The sequence below is a fragment of the Xenopus laevis genome, chromosome 2S (genome assembly GCF_017654675.1).
Source record: "Xenopus laevis strain J_2021 chromosome 2S, Xenopus_laevis_v10.1, whole genome shotgun sequence".
In the NCBI taxonomy this organism is placed as follows: domain Eukaryota; kingdom Metazoa; phylum Chordata; class Amphibia; order Anura; family Pipidae; genus Xenopus; species Xenopus laevis.
Genome location: NC_054374.1, coordinates 28,929,586 through 28,945,712, shown reverse-complemented (window position 1 = coordinate 28,945,712; position 16,127 = coordinate 28,929,586). Strand labels below are relative to the sequence as shown.

Genomic DNA, 16,127 nt, shown 5'->3' with positions numbered 1-16,127 from the left:
GCCTTTCTTATTTGTAACACGTAGTTTGTGTAAATTGTGTTGGAATGGTGACAGTGTGCCAGTGTATGCCGGGTTTGCACTATTGAGACACTCGGACCTTGTGAATGGGATTGTGCAGGAGTAGCACATATTTATTGAATGCCAGATGTTGCACGCGGAGAGCCCATTTAGTGTGCCGTGTTGTGCCCAGGGCCACACAACCCTTCTATAGGCTGAAGTATAGCTCTCATGGAGTGTATCATATAACCACAAACTATAACTCCCTGCAATTTATTGTATGAAGGGGCCGAAAGCTTTCCCGCGGGGCAGCAAGTGATTGCATTTTAAGGCTTAACACCCAGAATAACCTGTCACCGGATCATAGTGGGTACCACATTCTCACAGATCCTCTCAGAAATGCCGCATGCGTGCCATAAACAGAGGGTTTGCTCTGCTCATTGATTCTGGGTGTTTTGATCACCTCGGGTTTTCATCTGAGCAGGCTGACAGTCAGAACTCTCCCCTGTGCCTGTTGGGACTGCAAGCTGTACAGCTGCATGTTCTTGTATTGAACTGTGGCGCATCAGCAAATGCAATCACTGCCCACTGCAGTAACATCTGAATCCTCACACTCACTCTTGTATGGCACAAACACTGCAGTGATACATAAATACACCCACACCCTGCAATAATGCATCTGCACCCACCTGCAGCCCTATTATCTATACTTGCACCTAAAGAAATACATGTGCACCCACCCATAGCCCTGATATCTGGCCAACTCCAGAACTGATTTCTGCACCCACACCCTACAGTAATACCAGTGCATCCACCCCCAGCCCTGATATCTCACCCACCCCCAACCCTGATTTCTGCACCCACACCCTACAGCAATACATATGCACCCACCCCCAGCCTTGATATCTCACCAACCCCCAACCCTGATTTCTGCACCCACACCCTACAGTAATGCATATGCACCCAGCCCTGATTTCTGCACCCACACCCTACAGTAATACATATGCGCCCAGCCCTGATTTCTGCACCCACACCCTACAGCAGGCATGTCCAAAGTCAGGCCCGCGAGCCAATTGTGGTCCTTTTTTCAGATTTACACCGGCCCTCAGCCTCCATCATGAAATTAATAACAATGTGGCCCCCCAACACAGTGCAATCAGGAATCAGGTAGCAGTAATATTTGGGCACATGATAAGTGAAATGATCTGTCACTTGGTCTATACTGCTGCCTGTGTGCTCTCGCATACTTTTTTAGGGCTGAAGGTGCAATAGACGTACTGACGTGCCAGTACAGGGAACTATAGACGTACGCGAGAGCGGTGCGTCACTACGTGCCGTTACATGTCTATTACTAACACCTAAAGAACACAGGCAGCAGTAAGGATGATCATTTCACTAATCATGTGCCCAAATATTACTGCTATGGCTACATGATTTCTTGTTTAATCCTATAAGTGCCAGCAGAATTTCACATTTTGGTTACGCGAAATGCCAGCCGTTTTTGAAACATTTTGTGCTCTCACTTTAAGGGGCATTTTCTGAGGGGAAACCCCCCAAGTTCATATAGTGTATATGAATTTTCATATATGACACTTTGGCTACCACAATATAAGCACCTGGTATGTGTATTATGTGCCATGAGACCCTAGAAAACCAAATATTTTACAAAAGTACACATTCTGATGAATCTAAAGCAGGTAATTACATCTTTCTACTGCAAACTACCAAACTGCAAAGCAATGCTGAACGTAACCTTTTTTATCAAATTTCTGAAAATCGTCACAAAGCTTGAATTTTACCCCATTATATGCCCCACATTTTGTAACATATCAGCATAAAACATCCTAAATATGAATGACAGGGGTCTACTGAACACTTTTGATGCCCAATATGCATAGATATACCAAACTATGTGGCGCACAGAGACCCCCAAGGGCAAAACAAAATACTGTAAGGCAGTAAAGAGTGAAGTGCAAAAAACAATAAAAAAAACCACAACAATCTATATTTTTTTTTCCAGACTAGTGTAATCGGCCATCAGAATCGCAGTTTGAATACCGTATTTTAGCTGGGCCAAAGAGGTTATAAGGACAGAAACAAGTGAACACGACATATGCAGAGCTGAAAATGCAATAAAATGGCTAAAAATTCAATACAATTGCTAAAAATGCACCAAAATGCACAAAATTGCAATATAATCACCAAAATAACATACAAAAGGTATTGCACAGTATGTTTAGCAAATACGCTATTCGCAATGGCAATAAAACATTTTTTTTCAGCCAAAAAGGAGATGCGATAAAAGAAAAAAAGCCACAATGCCATGTATGTGCGTGTGTACAATTGATAAATTGTTGTGTGTGAGTGCAGTGTGTGATTCTACGTTCTGTGAGGCACAGAGAATAAGTCCAAACAGACTCCACTTCCTAAACGCTGTGTACGTGTCCATCTCCAGGAGTGAATGATCCTGATCACAAGCTAGCTACTAGGGATGCACCAAATCCACTATTTTGGATTCAGCCGAACCCCCCAATCCTTTGTGAAAGATTCGGCCGAATACCGAACCGAATCCGAACCCTAATTTGCATATGCAAATTAGGGGTGGGAAGGGGATTTTTTTTTACTTCCTTGTTTTGGGACACAAAGTCATGCGATTTCCCTCCCCACCCTTAATTTGCATATGCAAAGTAGGATTCAGTTTGGCTGGGCAGAAGGATTCGGCCGAATCCGAATCCTGCTGAAAAAGGCCGAATCCTGGATTCGGTGCATCCCTACTAGCTCCCTCGGAATGGATGTCAGGCTGAATGGTCAGCCCCCACTAGGGTTGCCACCCGGCCGGTATTTTACTGGCCTAGCCAGTAAAACACCTGCCGGGGCCGGTATTACACCCTACAGTAATGCATATGCACCCAGCTCTGATTTCTGCACCCACACCCTACAGTAATACATATGCACCCAGCCCTGATATCTGCACCCACACCCTACAGTAATACATATACACCCACCCCCAGCCCTGATATCTGCACCCACACCCTACAGTAATACATATGCACCTACCCCCAGCCCTGATATCTGCACCCACACCCTACAGTAATACATATGCACCCATCCCCAGCCCTGATATCTGCACCCACACCATACAGTAATACATATGCACCCATACCCTCCTACAGTAATACATATGCACCCATCCCCAGCCCTGATATCTGCCCCCACACCCTACAGTAATACATATGCACCCACCCTAGCCCTATCTGCACCCACACCCTACAGTAATACATATGCACCACCCCAGCCCTGATATCTGCACCCACACCCTACAGTAATACATATACACCCACCCCAGCCCTATCTGCACCCACACCCTACAGTAATACATATGCACCCACCCCAGCACTGATATCTGCACCCACACCCTACAGTAATACATATACACCCATCCCCAACCCTGATATCTGCACCCACACCCTACAGTAATACATATGCACCCACCCCCAGCCCTGATATCTGCACCCACACCCTACAGTAATAAATATGCACCCATCCCCAGCCCTGATATCTGCACCCACACCCTACAGTAATGCATATGCACCCACACCCTACAGTAATACATATGCACCCATCCCCAGCCCTGATATCTGCACCCACACCCTACAGTAATACATATGCACCCACACCCTATAGTAATACATATGCACCCATCCCCAGCCCTATCTGCACCCACACCATACAGTAATACATATGCACCCATCCCCAGCCCTGATATCTGCACCCACACCCTACAGTAATACATATACACCCACTCCAGCCCTATCTGCACCCACCTCTGATATCTGCACCCACACCCTACAGTAATACATATACACCCACTCCAGCCCTATCTGCACCCACACCCTACAGTAATACATATGCACCCACCCCAGCCCTGATATCTGCACCCACACCCTACAGTAATACATATGCACCCACCCCCAGTCCTGAATGGGGCAGGTGTGTTTTCTTTTACTATCTCTTTAAGTGCCAGGTTTGGGTGTTGGGTTCCATATCTAAAGTTAGCTAATATACATGGTTACCCGGCAACTGGTGCCCCGCCTTCTTGTGTGACTGCCCTCAGTTCATCCTGCTTCTGCCTCAGCCCCTCCTCCTGGGTTCCACTCTAATTCCCATGGAAATAATTATTGGTGTGCAGGGATTAACCCTCTATGTGCTTGACTGGTGTGTGTGTGTGTGTGTGTGTGTGTGTGTGTGTGTACATTAACCCTCTCTGTGCCAGGCTGGTTGGCAGGCATTAACCCTCTCTGTGCTTGGCTGGTGTCTGTAGATTAACTCTGACCAGTGTGTGGGATAAGCCCCGGTTAGAATGGAACCATAGTCACCACAGAAACTCCACTCAGATTGTTCCCTAGTTTGCCTGGTGTGGGCATAAGGGTGATTGCTAGTGACCCCTTAAAATCAGGGACATTTTTACCACATTTCCTTTTAGTGAGGGGATTGAAACATGCAGTTCTACATGGCTGACCCCACATGAACCCAGTAACCAGTTTGTGTGAGGGAAATTTGGGGGCTGGTACTATGGTGGGAGTGTGGGTTACAGCATGAGGCAGCCCACTGTCGTTCCTCTATTGTATCCAGAGAGATGCCATGAAACTATGGCAACATAGGTATTCCCTGTACTAAGCACTCCTATCCTGTACTCCTATTCTGTACTGAGAGAGAGAGAGAGAATGTAATACAAGGCATTGCTCGGATCATGAGTGGTGGAGGCTGGAAGCAATCAAGAAACAGTAACCTTTACAAGAAGGTCAATTCTATGGATCGGTGCTGAAAGTAGAAAATGTCCCGGCCGTCACTGCTGTAAAAGCTGTGGTTGCTATTAGTACCACTCTAGTAAAGAGGTGGATCACCTTCCAGTTAACATTTAGTATGTTATAGAATGGCAACTTTTTAATTGGTCTTCATAATTTTTTTTAATATAGTTTTTGAATTATTCCAGCTTTCAAATAGGAATCACTGACCCCATCTAAAAAAACAAATGCTCTGTAAGGCTACACATGTAATTGTCATTGCTACTTTTTAGTACTCCTCTTTCTATCCTGGCCTTCTCCAATTCATATTCCAGTCTCTTATTCAAATCAATGCATTGTTGCTATGGTTATTTGGACCCTAGCAACCAGATTGCTGAAATTGCAAACTGGAGAGCTGCTGAATAAAAAGCTAAATAACTCAAAAACCACAAATAAAATCCCTGTGTGTCAGGGATTTTAAGGGACCTTCTACTGAGCCACTGCAGTTAGTGAGCACCCTGCTTAGATTTTCCCTGCACTGACCTCTGGCCGGGGTGGGTTACCTTTATAGTGTTTCCAGCTGGATGGTACCTCGACTTCCTACAACAGGGGCCCTTCCCAGACAATAATAAATGCGAAACCCAAACAATTGTCTGCTCTCATGGATTCTCCTTGTGCTTCTGTTGCAGAATCGAGAACTGCAGATCATGAGAAAGTTGGATCACTGCAACATTGTGCGTCTGCGCTACTTCTTCTACTCCAGTGGGGAAAAGGTGAGTCGCCTCCTAGTGGTTTCTCAGTGCATTACAGTCTGCATTAACCCTTTGTAAGCTACTGTAGGCCAGAAAAGCACTGCTGCTGTGGCATTTGCTGACATAATAAGGGGCTAAATTCGTGCCTAGCTCTGCCCTTTCACTGGTTACCTGGGTACCCTTGGAACTGTAGCTGTAGCCATTCAGTGTTTAACAGGGTTACCCCAATGTTTCTATATATCTGTAACCTTGTTATGAAATAAGGGGAAATCGATGAAAGAACAGGGCTGCCCGACACTCAAAACGGATCCACAGGACCAGAGAAGTTTTAAGTTAAAAAATATATATCTTTATTTTACAAAGTTAAAAATGTATACTTGTACGCCTTTCGTACCCCCCCGGGCACTTAATCATGGGCCATGATTTAGTGCCCAGGGCGGTATGAAACGCGTAGGGCAGATGAAGATGCAAGTATACATTTTTAACTTTGTAAAATAAAGATATATATTTTTTAACTTCTCTGGTCCTGTGCATCCGTTTTGAGTGCCGGGCAGCCCTGTTCTTTCATAGATTTTTCTGGCGTGCCACTCCCTAAAGCTGGGGGGCTGGGGCTGGTGCACCTGGACCATATCTACTACTCTGTAAGATATTAACAATATATTCTGGGGCACCTTGTCTCTCTAAACATTGGAATATGAAATAAGGGGCCCAGCCTGAAGGCCAGTTAGGGGGAGTACCATTGGAACTATAGCATGGTGACTGTTACATCAATGTTGTTATAGATCTGTAGCCTTGTTATGAGCTAAGGGGACCCAGCCAGAAGGCCAGTTAGGGCGAGATTTGGGGTGAGTGCTTATTTGTGCCCTGGGTACCCCTAGAACTGTAGCATGGTGACTGTTACCCCAATGTTTCTATATATCTGTAACCTTGTCATGAGCTAAGGGGGCCCAGCCTGAAGGCTAGTTAGGGTTAGTTCACATGAGGAGATTCGGGGAGATTTTGTCGCCTGTCGACTAATCGCCTCTTCTTCTAGACGACAATCTCCCCGAACTGCCTCCGCGTGTCTTCCCATCCGCTATAATGAAAAGTCGCATGCGCTAAAGCACACACAGCGATGCTTTTGGTTCCACAGAATAAAACTAGGCTACATTAATAAATATCTAGACCAGTGACCCCCAACCAGTGGCTCTGGTACAACATGTTGCTCCCAGTGGCCTCAAAGCAGCTGCTTATTGTTGAATTCTTGGTTTAGAGACAATTTTTGGTTGCAAAGATAACCAGTTGTACTGCCAAACAGAACCTTTTGGAGCTGCCAGTCCACGTAGGGGCTACCAGTTAGCCAATTTCATCCATTATTTTGCACCCCCAGGGACTTTTTCATGCTTGTGTTGCTTCCCAATTCTTTTTACATTTGAATGTGGCTCACGGTTAAAAAAAAAAGGTTGGGGACCCCTGATCTAGACATACAGCAAATAGGCATAAGGAACACTGCACAGCCTCTTGTTTCATTGAACTGGGAGAGTGCTGGCTCAGTGCCCCCCGCACCCTGGGGTGGGCTGTGTCCTTATACACAAGTTGGGTGACTGGTAGCTGGCTATGATGGGGCACCCTGTGTATCACTCAGGTACTGGTTCAAGAGTAGCACCATGATTACTTGAGGTTGGTCACTGCCTTAGTGTATCACAGGGTGTCTGTACCGCTGCCTTGTAATTGTTTGGGGAACAGATCATCTATCCCAGTAGTGTCTCTGGGATAGACTGATTCCTGGGAGAACTAGCTTTTCCCCTGTAGTGCACTGCAGGCTTGTCATCGTGTGTCCCCAGGAAGTGAGTCATCACTCCAGTCTTGGCTACTCTCTGAGGTGGGGGTGATAGTCTGAGTTAATTATAGCTACAGACTAAGCTCCAAGTTATGCATCTGTCTGACAAGCACATCTCATACGATCTTTAAATATCTTCTGGAGTTGTCATCTGGGCGATTTTGCTTTCATAATCTGGGGGCCGGAAATGTCAGATGGCACAGTGTCCCCTCAGCCGAACATATGGAGGATGTCGAGAGCCCTTACACACATATATATATATATATATATATATATATATATATATATATATATATATATATATATATATATATATATATATATATATATATATATATATATATATAACTCAAAATGCTTGTGACTATAGCTGCTTACAGATCATCTTCAGGGCACAGGGGTTGGTCCCCGCAAGGCCTGGCACAACAGAACCTTGATCCTTCTGCCCTGTCTGTGCCACTGCTCTATCCCCTGGGCTGGGCTCTGGCCATGTGAGATGCTGCAGTGATTTGTTCAAATATCGATCTGCTGTAAGTGCACAGTTACGCAAAGCCATGGGAATCAATACTCCTTGGTTTAAAGGCACTGAGAGGCTCTCTGATTGGGCAGCTTTCATAGGGACACTGAGCATTAGCCAAGACTCTTAGTAACAGAGTGTGCAGTAGTCATGTAGGCTACGTGTGCATATATGTGCGTCTATGTGCATGCATGTATGTATGTGTGTATGTATATGCAGATCGGGTGTCTGTCCTGACATGACTGCTGGCAAAGACGTACCCTCTTGTTACTAGTGCTGTGTTTCCATGTTGCAGTTGTTCAGCTCCTGTGACATTGCTGAAATGATAATGCATGAGAAACTCCCTGCAGGCTGATTGTGCCAGGCTGGCAGCTCCTTTATCTCATAAGCTGGCAGAATCATCCGTCTTTGTTTGTAAGGGCAGTTCAGCATTTCTTTGGGTTTGATACTTTGGGAAACACAAAATCCTGAGTAATTCCTTCCCATGTAATGGTGATTGTAACCAAATCTCAGCCTGTGCCAGTTGGGTGGTTTCTCGAATGTTGCTTCGTGGGATATTAAAGGTCAACATGAAAGCTCTTTGTAGTCACTGAGCTGGCACGGTGCCTGCCAACACTGCATTACATAGCAAGATGCACTGAGGTTGGGGCAGCTGGCCTGGCACAAGGAAAACTAGTATAAAAAGCTGCTACAGAGTATGAGATATGAGGGAGTGGGAATAACTGCTGCTGCGCCTAACATATGTCTTGGGCTGGGGCCACACTGGGGCAGAAAACCACTAGCCGAAATCCAGCAGTAGCCAACTCTCTCTTCATCATTGAATCAGTGGATTACCGCTCAAAATGCAGAGACTTATGGTTCTTTGCCAAAACCCTCTGCCCAGTCTGTTTGCTCCGAGCCGATTCAGTACATGAGAGGACACTGCTGCCCACGGTAAGGTGGAGATCAGCCTGCAGATTTTGATGGTTTTCTGCCCCCCATACATGGGCCGATAAAAGCTACCAACAGTCTGAGTGAGTCGGCAGCTTATTGGCTTGTGTGGGGGCTTCCCCAATCAATATCTGGCAGAAAGTCAGGCAGATGTCGATTGGGCAGGGTAAAAAATCCCATTGGATCTATTCGTTGATGCGGTCTTGTGATCCGATCGTTGAGCCCTAGGGCCCACGATCAGATCAACCAGATATCGCCCACCTCAATGTGGGCATATCGGGGGAGATCCGCTCGTTTGGTGACATCACCAAACTAGCGGATCTTTCTGTGTATTATAGAAAGAAATTGAACCGGCACTACAGACTCCATGCAAGCGGGACAAGCCCTGCAAGTCCCGCTTGCATGGAGTCTGTAGTGCCGGTTCAATTTCTTTCTATTATTCACAATTGTGGTTGCCAACCTCTGTGACTGTGCACCGGACTTATTTGGGACAGAGAGACCAGGGTGTGCTGGTGGGTTCTTGTGGGTCAGACCAATTGTTCTCTCTGTGTATTGCCACCTTTAGACTTGTGGTTCAGCTCATGCTTTTGGAGCAGTATAATTGTCAGGTTGCTTCTGAATTACTCAGCACTCTGTTTCTTTGTATTCTGTGGCTCTGTGCCCATTAATCATGGTACTGATCAGGGAGGGAGATATTTTCCCTCTCTGGCACAGTCTGCACTCTCTGTTGCCTGTCCCACTGTGGCACCATAAATAATAAATCAGCATTGGCTTCCCTGCCCTCCAAGCACAGCCCAAGCTAAGTATCTTCACTCTTACAAGGCATTTAGCCCCTCGGAACCAACTGCTGCCCATCCAGATATTTGTCCCTGTCCTTGTCCCCATTACCAGAAATTTACCCACCACATTCTCTGCCCATTAGACCCCAGGCCCCTCACAAGCAAAACCATGATTCTGCCTGAGATCTACCACTGCCCCTTCCACAGCGTACCCACGTGTATGCACTGATCATTGCACTCTCATACTGTACTGTCTGAGGGAATTCATGTGGCAGTTGCCTCCCATATCTTTAAATACATATACACCCCATACAGTACTGAATGGCCGGCAGCTGCTGCCTTGGGGAGACAGTGGGGCTTCTAATTTCTTATGAAGGATTCCTAGTTGGATTCAGAATGGAGGCTGTAGCTGTTGGGGGGGTGTCCTGGGGATGCCTGTGAGCTGTACAGAGGGGGGCCATACAGAGGCGGACAGTACAGCCATTTGCCCTGAGTGACTCAGCTGGCGAGGGATTTGGCCCTTCTGCAGACGCACATTCCTGGCATATCTGAGTCAGCTCAAAGGGATGCCATTCATAGTTGTCCTTTAGTACACATGGCCGCCCCCTCCTGTCCCATAGTACAGACAGTTGAGCCTGTGCCGGAATGTCACCCTGCTGCATGTGCCAGGAGCAGCAACGTGTGCCAGTGTGCATGGGGGTTGCTCTGTATCCCCAACAGTCAGTGGCAGTTAGTGGTGCCAGTGACAGATTTCCTGCCATTCGCTTAAAGGGACTTTGTGCTGTTTTAGGTAACAATAGGTGCTTTGTGTGGCATCTCACGCGGGTGCTCCCGTGGCTGGAAGTCGCACACATTGCTTTGTCGGTAACCATTCCCTCAATCTGCCTGATATTTTGGCCACTGGAAGGCGCTGTGTCATTAGAATGTTAATGCTACTTATAAATAGGATAGGTTTCCCTTTAATCTCACAATCTTGTTGGTGTGGAACCAAGATGTTGCTCAGTTACTGGTGTGTTTGGGCTCGTTGTCTTGTTTAAACCCCCATTTCAAGGACATTTCCTCTTGGGCATAAGACAACATGACCTCTTCAAGTATTTGGATTGAAACTGATCCATGATCCCTGCTATGGGATAAATAGGCCCAACACCACAGTATGAGAAACATCCCCATATCATGATACTTGTGCCACCGGCTTCACTCTGTACTGGGGCTTGAATTTAGTGTTTGGGGGGCGTCTGGCAAACTGTCTCTGGCCCCTACACCCAAAAAGAACAATCTTGCTGTCATCAGTCCATAAAATGTTGCAGCAGTGTAAGCTCTTCAGCCCACGTCTTTTTCTCAACAATTAGACTTTGCTATGGGCTTCTTGCCAAGATTGCTTAGATTGGCTTCACATAGGCACCTTCTAATTGTAACAGTATCACAGGTAACTTTACTCCTCCTTTCATCTTCCTGGAGCTGATCATTGGCTGAGTCTTTACCATTTTGGCTATTCTTCTATCCATTCCAATAGTCCTTTTCTTCCATGGCTTTTAGGTTTTGGTGCTATTTGAAAGCATTTGAGATCATTTTAGTTGAGCAGCCTCTCATTTTCTGCACATGTTTCTATGTTTTCCCCTCTTCAATCAACTTTTGAATCAGTCGGTTCTTCTTCTGAACAATGTGTGGAGGGAGCCATTTGAGTGAGAGTTTCAGAGAGAAATGCACTATAACTAGCAGCATAAAGTTTGCTCCTTCCTTAGATCAGTGCCCCAGTTTTTTCCCAGAATGAATGAACTCACTTGAATTGAACACTCACACTGCTACTATTTGGAGCAATGAATCATTCAGTGACACAGAATGAGCAGCATGGCATGACTATTGGATCTGTTGGGTTTCTATGACTCTTAATAATGACTCTTAATATACCTACTCAGGCCCGGATTTGTGGCAAGGCCACAAAGGCCTGGGCCTAAAGCTGGCCATAGACGCAAAGATCTGATCGTACGAATCGAGGATTTGTACGATTTTCTGACCGTGTGTGGAGAGTCCCGACATTTTTCGTCCGCCAGAGATCGGTCGTTTGGTTGATCGGACAGGTTAGAAAATTTCTGTCGGCTGCTGATAATATCTCTGCGTGTATTGCCGATCGTACGATTTTCAGTGGGAGACTGTCACTAGCTTTGGTTGGACATAGATATCTTACGATTGCTGTCAGGGGCAGAACATTGCTAATCTGTTCTTTAACTAATCTGACTGGTAAGACTTTGATCTGAATGGTTAGTGGCGGGTCGGGAGATGGGAAAGTCCGATCGTACGATGATTCGTACGATCGGATCTTTGCATCTATGGCCAGCTTTAGTCGGCATTATTTTAGGGGCGGCCTGCCGCAACTGGGTGCTCCGGTACTTAAGAGCATGCTCGTGTCCGCACAGGGATTTTGAGTCTTAAGGCCGTGCACCTATTGGTAAATTATTTTCCATATAGAAATATAATTTCAATCAAAAACAGTGATTGATCAGGTTAGTGATGTTGGACTGCTATTATTCTGAACACAACTGTACCCATGAGAGTCCCCATTACTCAGAGCCTGTCTTTTTTTCTTTCAGAAGGATGAAGTGTACCTGAACTTGGTGCTGGACTACGTCCCCGAAACTGTGTACAGAGTGGCCAGACATTACAGCCGGGCCAAGCAGGCGCTCCCCATGATCTATGTCAAGGTAAGTACCCCCAGCAAGCTGCATAACCGTTGTGTGGGAGATTTATTCACAGTCAAATAGAGGTAAGTGGGCAGGCTGTGTTGTATATAGGGGTCATTTGATGAGCAGATGTTGCGCAAGTCTGTGTGTTCGTGTTGTGTGTATCCACTTGTAGCACCAAGCTCACACAGCCTGCACTCTCTGTACACTGACACCATCTCTTTTCATCTGCAGTTGTACATGTATCAGCTGTTCCGCAGTTTAGCCTACATCCATTCCTTTGGGATCTGCCACCGGGATATCAAACCACAGAATCTACTGCTGGACCCTGAAACTGCTGTACTCAAGCTATGCGACTTTGGCAGGTAAGTGCTGTCCCTTCATTTTGGTGCCAGCCCCAGGCATTGCCGGATACATATGTTTATCCATCTCTGCCGGTACCATTTGCCATACTTGCACTGCTTGGGTATTATAATGTTAATCCATCTATCCCTGCCAGTATCTGGGGCCCTATTTGCATGGATTGGGTATCATGTAATGTTGATCGTCTCTCTGGCAGTACCGGGGACCCTCGTGGCATTTTAAAATGTCTGTCTGCAATGTGCTGAACAAGCCGCATCCTCATGATCTATAACATGCAATGCTGAAAATGATAGATACTGGACTGACACGTCTGCTTGTAAATTCCCCAGCTAATTGTGTTTGGGGGATAATGAGATCACTTCCCCGTGTGTACAGATCATTGGCCCAGAGTAGGCGGACTGTGCTGTGTTTATGTGCATAAGCCCCATTGTCATTAACCTTTGAATGCAGCTGTTTAATCACTGTTTCTCTGTGGCCTTACCTGCTCCCTGTGCAACAGATTTGCTGTTTATAGGAAGGTAAAACCATGAGATATTAGTTCAGTTTCCCAGTATATGGGAATTAATGATGCACCGAATCCACTAATTTGGATTTGGCCTAACCCCCGAATCATTTCCGAAAGATTCCCTGCCCCTAATTTGCATGTGCAAATTCGAATTCGATTCTGCCGAATTTCGAATCCTGCTGAAAAAGGCCGAATCCTGGATTCGGTGCATCCCTAATGGGAATGTAATGTATTCTTGCTAAATGTTATTTGCTTATTGGTGTATGGAGTGGCCACACTGTATATAGTGTTCAGCTCTCTCACTCCTGACTAAGCAGACGCTGCCCTTGCTTTTTTATAAGTGTTAACTCCTTGTTAACTCCAGAGTCTGTACATACTGTTGTTTCATTCCAACTGGTATGTCTTGTGTCTCTTTCAGTGCCAAGCAGCTGGTCCGCGGAGAGCCCAATGTGTCGTACATCTGCTCCCGCTACTACAGGGCCCCGGAGTTGATCTTTGGAGCCACAGATTACACCTCCAGTATTGGTACATTCAGTCCGTTCCTCTTTTGTTGCTTATAAATGTTTCAATGTATTATTGGATTCTGCATGGTGCCACTAGGGAAGGGTGCAGCAAAAACTAGCAAGAGACAAACAGTTTGGAAAATGACATTGCAGCAAAGATTTCCGATATTAACATAGACCTGTCCTGTAAATCATAGCAACCCTCGGAAACTGTGCATTGTTGTGCTTTATTATACTGTTTCTATTTACCAATCCCCCCCCCCCCCCCCACTGGTTTCCATTCATTGCCTAATATTTGCTCTCTCCCCCAGACGTGTGGTCAGCAGGCTGCGTATTGGCTGAGCTACTGCTGGGTCAGCCCATCTTCCCTGGGGACAGTGGTGTGGATCAGCTGGTTGAGATAATCAAGGTAAGGAAGGAGTTTGGCAACTGCTTTTGCTGTGCATGATAAGCCCCTGCTTTTTGGAAGTTTGTATAAGGCTCAAAGACTGCTTTTGTCCAGGCCTTTAATTGTTTTGACAAGTAAGTGATCTCAACAAATAGCCGTCAGACTGTGTAGATAATACATAACATTCTAAACAATCCCATTGTATACTACAGAGCTTACCTGCTATAAGCGGTTTGCCCTGTTTCTCCTTTTCCAGCTTTGAGTGGCTGCCCCCATGGCTACACAGTAGCTTGTTTAAATAAACTATAGTAGTACTTATCTGTTATTTACGGTACTGTGTATCCTGTGCTTGAATGGCTGCCCCCATGGATACACAGCAGCTTGTTTATATAAACTATATTAGTACTTATCTGTTATCTACTGTGGGTTCTGTGCTTGAATGGCTGCCTCCATGGCTACACAGCAGCTTGTTTATATAAACTATAGTAGTACTTATCTGTTATCTACTGTGTATCCTGTGCTTGAATGGCTGCCTCCATGGCTACACAGCAGCTTGTTTCTATAAACAATATTCATGCTTATCTGTATCTACTGTGTACTGTGCTTGAATGGCTGCCCCATGGCTAAACAGCAGCTTGTTTATATAAACTATAGTAGTACTTTTCTGTTATCTACTGTGTGTCCTGGCGCTATTTTTTAATTCTTCATTTTTCTTATATATTCTAATAAGGCTTTAAACAATACAACACAAGTTTCAGTTGGCAACAAGGTTACATATGAAGAGTTTGCGGGCGATATTTTGTACCGTTGGGGAGGGGGTGCGGGCCCTTGAGATGAGGTTTCCTGATGGGCCCCAGGCACCTAAGTCCAACACTGCCAGGGTGTCTGAATGCACAGAACTGTTGTTCTTATGAATTATTATAAATGCCATGGGCAAGGTAAGCTGTGTGGCAGCCCCCACCCATATGCATAAATACATAGCATACTGCTGTTCACTGGCTGTTGTACACCTCTTAGGAATATCCTCATTGCCCTGCAAAAGCCTTGTGTCTCTCACTTGATGGGACGGGTAGGGGTCTGGTTTGTACCTGCCCTTCAGCACCCTGTCATTCAGGAAACCAGGGAGATTTGCACATTCCACAACAAGCTGTGTCCTGCACAGGGAAATCTGAGACATCCCATAACCTGCTGTTGATATCACCCATCTATGGCCCTAGGCCTGACAGCATGCAAGAAGGTATATGTACATGTCAGAAGGGAATGACATCACAATTACATGTAGCAATAGGCGGGGATTCCCAACTATTTCCTCCCATTGTATGTGTACTGGTGCCGTCTGGGTCTACAAAAATATCAAAACACCATATTGCTTAGTACAGGGGAATACCTATGCTGCCATAGTTTATGGGATCTCTGTACAGGCTATGAGCAAACTTAGGGGCTGTTCCTGCTGAATTGTGCTTAGTACAGGGGAATATCTATGCTGCTATAGTTTTATGGGATCTCTCTGTACAGAGCTGTTCCTGCTGAATTGTGCTTAGTACAAGGAATACCTATGCTGCCATAGTTTTCTGGTATCTCTCTGTACAGACTATGAGTAAACTTAGAGGCTGTTCCTGCTGAATTGTGCTTAGTACAGGGGAATACCTTATGCCGCCATAATTGCTGAATGCTACTTTGTTTCAGGAGCAGCAGTGCAGATACTGCTTTTACTGGTCCTGTGTCGCACTGTGTTCCTTCTGTCTCACTAGGCCCACCCCAGGCCTCGCACTATTGCCCATAACCCACTTATTTCCAAGTCACTGACTGTTACTTGTGTCACAATGTCGCCTTCCTTCAAGGCCGGAGGTACAAAGAAATCTTTACTCTGTTTTTTCTTCTGCTTTCTAATATATCATGTTTGTGCCACACTGTTGGCTCTATATTTGTCTTTCATTGATGCCCTTCAGCTTGTCGGCCAGGGGTATGGGGTGCAATGCAAGCCAGTGGCAGTGACATAAATCTTGGGAAATGGGCAACAGTGAAACATTCCCACCATTCCCACCTCGTGAGTTACACATCACCAGCTGAACTGGCACAGGTGGGGGTTTACTTCTTTATATCAAGGCAATT

At 45.7% G+C, this 16,127-nt stretch overlaps 1 protein-coding gene across 2 annotated transcripts in view; it reads left to right on the top strand.

Annotated features, from left to right (window-relative positions):
- The window catches only part of LOC779056 (glycogen synthase kinase-3 beta-like), a 43,555-nt gene that overhangs the window by 20,180 nt on the left and 7,248 nt on the right, over window positions 1-16,127 (top strand). For both annotated transcript variants that reach the window (XM_018249008.2, XM_018249009.2), the window contains exons 3-7: window positions 5,471-5,554; window positions 12,167-12,277; window positions 12,491-12,621; window positions 13,543-13,649; window positions 13,939-14,036. In XM_018249008.2, coding sequence (XP_018104497.1) covers window positions 5,471-5,554; window positions 12,167-12,277; window positions 12,491-12,621; window positions 13,543-13,649; window positions 13,939-14,036 — 531 coding nt within the window. The remainder of the gene's footprint in view (window positions 1-5,470; window positions 5,555-12,166; window positions 12,278-12,490; window positions 12,622-13,542; window positions 13,650-13,938; window positions 14,037-16,127) is intronic.